At 34.0% G+C, this 8,377-nt stretch overlaps 1 protein-coding gene across 1 annotated transcript; it reads left to right on the top strand.

The window, feature by feature from the left end:
- Positions 1–279: 279 nt before the first annotated feature.
- OR8K1 (olfactory receptor family 8 subfamily K member 1) lies at positions 280–1,239 on the top strand (the record flags this gene model as incomplete). Its single annotated transcript, XM_080688223.1, has 1 exon — positions 280–1,239. One exon carries the CDS (start codon positions 280–282, stop codon positions 1,237–1,239), a length of 960 nt encoding a protein of 319 aa, XP_080544349.1.
- Between the last annotated feature and the right edge of the window lie 7,138 nt (positions 1,240–8,377).

Below are 8,377 nucleotides of genomic sequence, written 5' to 3'. Positions count from 1 at the left end.
TCTCTACTTGTATAGCTGCAATACATTTATTCAAGATGGATGCCATTGAAATGGATATCTTATCAATCAAAAAATTATTGTCAGAAACTTATGGTACAATCAAAAAAGCTAATTATCAATGTGAATGTAGATATGTATAGCTTTGGCCAGATGGGGAGAGGAGTCTATAATTTAAGACCAGAAAATGTCTTCATATATCATACATTATGTATTGAATTCTCATAGAAGATAGCATCTCAAATAAAAGTATTGCTTTTATGCCTTACACAGGTTACCTAGATGAACCATATGGAGAAACACAATCATACTGCAGTGAGCAAGGTGACTGAATTTATTCTCATAGGGATCACAGACAGCCCTGGCCTGCAGGCACCTCTCTTTGGAATCTTCCTCGTCATATATTTGATCACAGTGTTTGGCAATCTGGGTATGGTTATCTTGACCCATTTGGACTCCAAGCTACATACTCCCATGTACTTTTTTCTTAGACATTTGTCCATTACTGATCTTGGTTACTCCACTGTCATTGGCCCCAAAATGATGGCAAACTTTGTGGTGCACAAAAATACAATTTCCTTCAATTGGTGTGCCACCCAGCTGGCACTGTTTGAGATTTTCATTATCACTGAACTGTTTATTCTATCAGCAATGGCCTATGATCGCTACGTTGCCATCTGCAAACCTCTTCTCTATGTGGTCATCATGGCAGAGAAAGTGAGATGGGTGCTGGTACTTATTCCCTATCTCTACAGTACATTTGTGTCGCTATTTCTCACAATTAAGTTATTTAGACTGTCCTTCTGTGGCTCTAACATAATCAGTTATTTTTATTGTGACTGTCTCCCTCTAATATCCCTGCTATGTTCTGATACACATGAACTAGAACTGATCATTTTGATCTTTTCAGGCTGTAATTTGCTCTCCTCCCTCTTGATTGTTCTTATATCCTACATGTTTATTCTTGTGGCTATTCTCCGAATGAAGTCAACTGAGGGGAGGTACAAAGCCTTCTCCACCTGCAGCTCCCATCTGACAGTGGTGGTCGTGTTCTATGGGACCTTATTGTTTATTTACCTGCAACCCAAATCCAGCCATACCTTTGATATTGATAAAATGGCCTCTGTGTTTTACACCCTGGTGATTCCTATGCTGAATCCATTGATCTATAGCCTAAGGAATAAAGAAGTAAAAGATGCACTGAAAAGAACTTTGACTAATCAGTGCAAAATCCCTGCTTAAAATCTTAATATTCAGTGGCAAAGGTGGGTCTTTGTTTAATGTTCTGTCAGTCCAATTACAGCATCAAAAGTTAGAAATGTTTTACCAGGCTAAGTTTTCTTCTTCTTCTGGAAGAAACATTTTCTCTGATATCTCCTTGTAGTCTTCTTCACTTCAATCAGATAAATATTGTAGCCAGAGATAATCTAAGTTCTGAGTTATTTTTCAAGCTCAGAGTTGAAATTATTTAGAAATAAGGAAAATCACATAAAATTTTTGTTTGAACTTAGACTTGCAGAGGTAAACATAAAAAAGTCTTAAATATTTAAAATGTGTAAAATTAACCAGAAAATGAGTAATATATATTTTATAGCAGTCACTGTATATTAAAGATAAATATGATTAAACCAAGAAGAATGTGCAGTGAAGACAGGAGGCAAGAAAGTAAGTAAATGTGTGAATGATGATAACACAGTATGAACAAACTGTTTCAGGAATCTAGGTTTATTAACCATTGTCACCCCAATAACTTTAATTTTTAAAAGAATCTAGTCTATATAGAATATAAAGCATGCCACCTAAGAATAAAATTTTCAAATCAAATTGAGTTAATAATTTTTATCTCAAGAATACAGTGGGCATATGGGAAGATTTTTTTTACTAGGAACCACAAAAAAAGAAAAAAAAGAGTAACCTTTGACAGGTCCTCACACTGTGGCTAACTTTGGCTTATTTCAGCCTCCTGGTACACAAGCTCACTTTGGATCAGAAAACTCAAGATAAATTAATTTACTGGCCATCTGCTGGAATGGCATCAATATTTTGAACAATCTATAGCAGTAGCAACAAATATGAAAGATAACTGATAGAACCCAAGGTGAAATGCATTTTCAGTCATGTCTATTAGTCTCCTTCATGAGCTTGTGTGCACAGAGACAATATTTTGCATGGACTCAGGTAACACAATGCTTCTTTCACATTATGTCCCACTCAGCTAATGTAAAGATTCCTCACATCTTCATATTCTCCTTGTTGTTCAAAAGGCATTATTTAGGTTTTTAAAATATACACATTACCTCAACCATGCTTGTTTCAATCTATCGTCATTTTTCAAGTAATAGTTGTGAGGGCATTAACCAGTGCATGAACCAACATCTCTTTATTTCAGATCCATGCATTGTATTTATTTTTTCCCTTTTTTGAATGTACTGGAATTTATTTTATTAAGAGTTGATGTTAAGTGTTCTTGACACTAAATATATGATATATAATTTTGGATGATGAATATGATAATGAGCTTGATTGTTGTAATCGTTTCATAATATATATGCATATCAAAATATTACATTGTACACCCAAAATAAATATAATTGTAATCTCAATAAAACTTGAATTTTTCAATTTTTAAAAATGAAAAATGGAATAAAACAAACTGAACAAACTAAAAGAAATACAAACTTGCATTATCTAATCATATCAATTGTATTTACCATGTTAGCTTCAGATCCTGTTCCTAAGCACATTTATTGTTATGAATGAATTTTATTTTCTTGACCAACATTTTTATACTATACTTCAAAAACTTGGTCACATATATATTTTTTCAAATTCTATTGCTTCCATTACTTTACTAGTACAAAATCTATGAGTAAAGTTAAATAATATTAATAACATTCTCCAGTATCATCCATATAGGACGGAATTTAAAAAATGTAATACTAAAGAACTAAACATGGAAGAGCAAATACCAAACTGTTAATGGCAGTTACCTTTGGGGAGCAATTGGTTGGGAGGGAGGAATAATGGAGGTGAAGGGTGCACATTTACTTTTTAGTCTATATTCTTCTGGCTTGCTTGAACTTGTATCAATGAGAATGTATTTATTGTATAATTTTAAAATGGTATTTAAAATGTGTTTTTAAATAGAAAGTTAACTGTGTTGTACAAAAAAGCTGTTAGAATTAATAAACAAATTCTGTAAAGTTGAAGGATACAAAGTCAACACTCAGAAATCAGTGCATTTCTATATACTAACAATGAACAATATGAAAAAAAAAAACACTAAAAAACAGTCCCCTCTATAATAGCATCAAAAAGAATAAAATACTTGAGAGTAAGCTTAACCAAGCAGGTGGAAGACTTGTACATTGAAAACTATAAAATATTGCTGAAGGAAATTAAAGGAGACACAAATAAGTGGAAAGACATCCCTTTTCATTAATTGGAAGACTTATTCTTAAAATGTGCATACCACCCAAACCAATCTACACATTAAATGTAATCTCTATTAAGATCCCAGCAATTTTTTTTTCAGAAGTAGAAAAATCCACTTTAACATTTACATAGAAATTCAAGAAACCCTAAATACTAAAAACAATGGTGAAAAAGAACAAAGTTAGAGGTCTCACCATGCCTGATTTCAAAACTTGCTAAAAAGTATAGTAATCAAAATGGTGTGGTTCTGGCATAAAGAAAAACATATAGACCAATGAAATAGAACCCAGATCAAAACAACAATGAGGTACCATTTCACACCTGTTAGAATGGCTATCATCAACAAACGACAAGTGCTGGAGAGGATGCGGAGAAAAAAGAACCCTCTTGCACTGCTGGTGGGAATGCAGACTGGTGTAGCCACTGAGGAAAACAGTATGGTGTTTCCTCAAAAAATTAAAAATGAAACTTCCATTTGACCCAGTGATTCCACTTCTAGGATTACTAGCATATCCCAAGAAAACAGAAACACCAATCAGAAAGGATATATGCACCCCTATGTTCATAGCAGCACAATTTACAATAGCTAAGATTTGGAAACAGCCTAAGTGCCCATCAGCAGATGAGTGGATTAAAAACCTGTGGTACATCTACACAATGGAATACTACACTGCTGTAAAAAAGAAGGAATTCTTACCATTTGCAACATAAGCAAAATAAGCCAGTCTAAGAAAGATAAATATCACATGATCGCACTCATTTGTGGAATATAATGAACTTCATAAATTGATGAACAAAAATAGATACAGAGCAAACAAGCATCGAACAGACTGTCAAACTTCAGCGGGAAGGCAGGGGAAGGTTGGGGAGGGTACGAGATCAACCACAGGACTTGTATGCATGCATATAAGCATAACCAAGGGACACAGACACTAGGAGGGTAAGGACACGTGCCAGGGGGGTGGGGAAGGCTGAGGGGAGGTCAAGAGGGGAAAAAAGGAGACATATGTACTACTATTTGTAATACTGTAAACAATAGAAAAATAGAACCCAGAACCTAGAAGTAAACCCTCACATATATAGTAAAATGATTTTCAACAAGGATGCCAAGACAGTATAGGAAAGGACAGTATTTTCAGCAAGGATACTGGGGAAACTGGATGTCCACCTGCAAAAGGATGAAGTTGGACTACTACCTTAAACCATTTACAAAAATTAATTCAAAGAGAGTCAAAGCCTAAATATAAAAGCTAAAATTACAAAACTCTTAGAAGATAATATAGGAAAACATTTCATGACAATGGATTTGGCAGTGACTTCTGGATATGAAACCATATGCAGAAGCAACAAATAAAAAATGAATAAATTGGACTTTATAAAAATTTAAAACTATTGCACATCAAAGAACATTACCAACAGAGTGAAAAGGCAACCCACAGAATAGGAAAAAATATTTGTAAATTATGTATTTGATGAGGGATTATAACATCCAGAGTATTTAAATAAATCCAACAACTCAGTAACAGAGAACAAACACTCCAATTAAAAAAAAATGGGCAAAGGACTTGAATAGACATTTCTCTGAAGAAGATAGACATATACCAATTAGTACATGAAAGAAGCTCAATATCACTAATTAATACAAAAATAGAAATCATGAGATACCACTTCACACCCATCAAGGTGTCTATTATCATAAAAATAGTAAAGAACTAGTATTGGCCAGAATGAGGAAGAATTGAAACCCTTGTGTACTGTTGGTGGGAGTGTAAAATGGTGCAGCTGCTGTGAAACAGAATGGCTATTCCTTAAAAAATTAAAAATAGATTTATTATATGACCCCAAATTCAATTTCTGGGTGTTTTACCCAAAAGAATTGAAAGCAAGAATTCCAAAGATATTTGTACATTCATATTCATGGCAGCATTATTCATAGTAGCCAAAAGGTGGAAGCATCTTATGTCTATTGATGGATAAATGGAGAAAATGTGGTGCATACATACTATAGAATATTATTCAGCCTTGAAAAGAAAAGAAATTCTGACACATGCTACAAGATGACTTAACCTGTAGATATTAGGCTAAGTGTAATAAGCCAGGCACAAAAGGACAACTACTGTGTGATTTCACTGGGAAAAAATACACCTTTAAACCTGGGAAAAAATGAGATACTGCAAGAATCCTCATTTGGCAAAATTCACAAAAATGAATGGCATTTGGATTGTTTTGTACTAAATATCTCATGACTGCTTGATTCAATATTAGATGTACATGGATTTAGACAATTATCCACAGTGTAACTGTGGAACTCAAGGTCTACATTCATGCTTTCTCTGGAAGCAAGGGGGCCAGATTTGAACAAAATTGGTAACAGCAAGCAAATTAAATTCTGTGATTCAGAAAAAAAAATTTATAATACATCATGTTCCCTGCAACTTTCTTACTTGAGGATTCATCATCAGCATATTTCTTGGCCAATAAGCATTATTTTATTGTTTTAGGTTTTTTTAAAAATATATTTTATTGATATTTTACAGAGAGGAAGGGAGAGGGATAGAGAGCTAGAAACATCAATGAGAGAGAAATATCGATCAGCTGTCTCCTGCACACCTCCCACTGGGGATGTGCCTGCAACCAAGGTACATGCCCTTGACCGGAATCGAACCCAGGACCCTTCAGTCCGCAGGCCGTCGCTCTATCCACTGAGCCAAACCGGTTTCGGCTATTGTTTTAGTTTTTTAATATCAGTAAACTATTGTGGAGTGCAGGTCAGTCACATTGTATTTGGGCATCCTTTGTTGGAATTTTGTTTGTTTGTATGTTTTTATTTCTTTTGCCACTCTAAAAAATGCTGTAATAAGTAGCTTTCTACATATAATGGGATATGGTATTGCTTTTCATTTCTAAAATAAACAATAGGGGTTTTTCACATCCTAATAAATGGTTCATGAATGTGCATAGTAATTTGGAAAAAAAATACTGAGAAAAGGCTAAGCATTGAAACCTTTTTTTCATGTAGTATTTTTTCTTTTTTTTCAAATTTCCAAGAAAAGATACTAACATTTACTGACTTAACATTGTCATTGTGTGAAGATAAACCTTCAAAATGGCAATAATACATCAGTAAGTTCATTAAGGTAGGTCCAGACTGCCACAGAGGAGATTCAAGGTGTATCTGATTGAACTCCTAGAGGAAGATCTAGTTAAGGAACCAATCCCAGGTGGCATCTTCCCCAAGGATGTAAAAGGCAACTTGGGGATCCTACAGTCATCAGTGCCTCAGAGTTGGGGTCTCAAAGGTTTATAGAGCCCATAAACTCCTACTGCCACAGCCTCACAGAGATTCTCACTTGAAGCTGACACAGACTCTCCATTACAGGTGGGTAGAAAATATGTATCTTATTTTTCTGTAATGGCCTTTAAAAGATCCCAACTCTTCCTCAAACTGAGCAACTCAACTTTCATTTTTGAAAGAACTGGACATCGTATATAATCAAATAATGCAGCATTAAAAGTAAGGCTTGTTTCCAATATTTATAACATGTTTAGAATACAAGGCTTTAAATATCACCCAGCTATTATGTTTCCAAATGAAAGATGATATTATTACATCTTATGTACTTAGATAAATTACATCACTACTGAAGCAATGGAATTTTGCTCACTGAGATGATTTATATCAAAGTTTTGTTTCTGCATTATTAGCTGAAGTAAAAAATGCATGTTTCATAGGATGTGAGAGAAAACTGGATATACAACTACCTAAACTCCAAATGATAATCCTTTTTGAGAATGTAACCATCCAACACAAGTTCTCTCAAAAATGTTTCTATAAAATCTGGTAACATGTACAGAAGCGTAATATGTCATCAATGCAGTAATAAGCCATCTGTCTGATAGTAAAATAAGTCTGCAAAGGTTTTAGTTGAGGAGACCTCCAAAAGAAGGGCTCCTGTTTGAGGAGAGACACTGCAGAAGCAGGAGCAAGACTTGATTCCTGGTTTGATAGGACAGAAACTTTATAATATTCTCAAGGAGAAAATAAAACCAAGGAAGAAAATGTTCATTTACAGGGTTGCCCTCAACTCTACTGACCTAAAAGAGAATGTTAAAAAATAAATATTAAGAAAAAGATTAAAAATTTAGGTGGGATATGTTTTATAAAATTTTAAGATAATGTTACAAAATTATATCAATAAAATTGCAGGTTATAGTAAAACAGTGGAGAGAATATGAGGATTTGCATAAACTTGAGGGGCAAGGAGGAAGAGTCATGAAAGAGAAAAAAAGGAAGTTGTGTCCAGTAAAGCAAAGTGGATTGAATTACAAAAGCCATAAAATTTTTACAGAGATAATCTTTTTAAGCTAAAAAAGATAATCAGTAACCTGAAAAATAGATCTGTGGACATACCTTTATGTATTTCTGACTGAGTTATTAAGATGAGAAATAAGAAAAGCAGTTAACAGGTATAGATGGCAGAATATGCAAGTTCAAAATGCCAGCTATTAGAAGTTATAGAAGATAGAATAAAAAAATGGGGCAGAATAGTGACTAGAATCACCTGTTCTGAAGGGGAAAAACGCAAGAAGTCTTGGATGAATAAATCAGAAAAAGACATTTTCAATTATTTGGGGACATACTATTTCTCTAGCCTTTCTTCCATTCAATACAAGAGACTTCAGATGAATCATGGCTTCAAATGTTTGTTTGCAAACCAATAACATCCTCATAATTTGTAGGAAGTAAATCCTCAACATTTATAATGCTGGATCATCTGTTTAAATTGATGTACTTGCTTTTTCTCTCTCTCAAATGATTGAAATGTTTATTTATTAGATCTAGAAACTTTAATAACTGAGTTAGAATTACACATGATTCCAGGAAATTTCACCTAAGAAATTGCCTTTGCCATCTAATGGCAGTCTCTTAAACTTTCTAACCACG

This window comes from Plecotus auritus, assembly GCF_963455305.1.
Source record: "Plecotus auritus genome assembly, chromosome: 9".
In the NCBI taxonomy this organism is placed as follows: domain Eukaryota; kingdom Metazoa; phylum Chordata; class Mammalia; order Chiroptera; family Vespertilionidae; genus Plecotus; species Plecotus auritus.
Note: the sequence above shows the minus strand (reverse complement) of the source record. Positions and strands in the feature narration are given on the sequence as shown.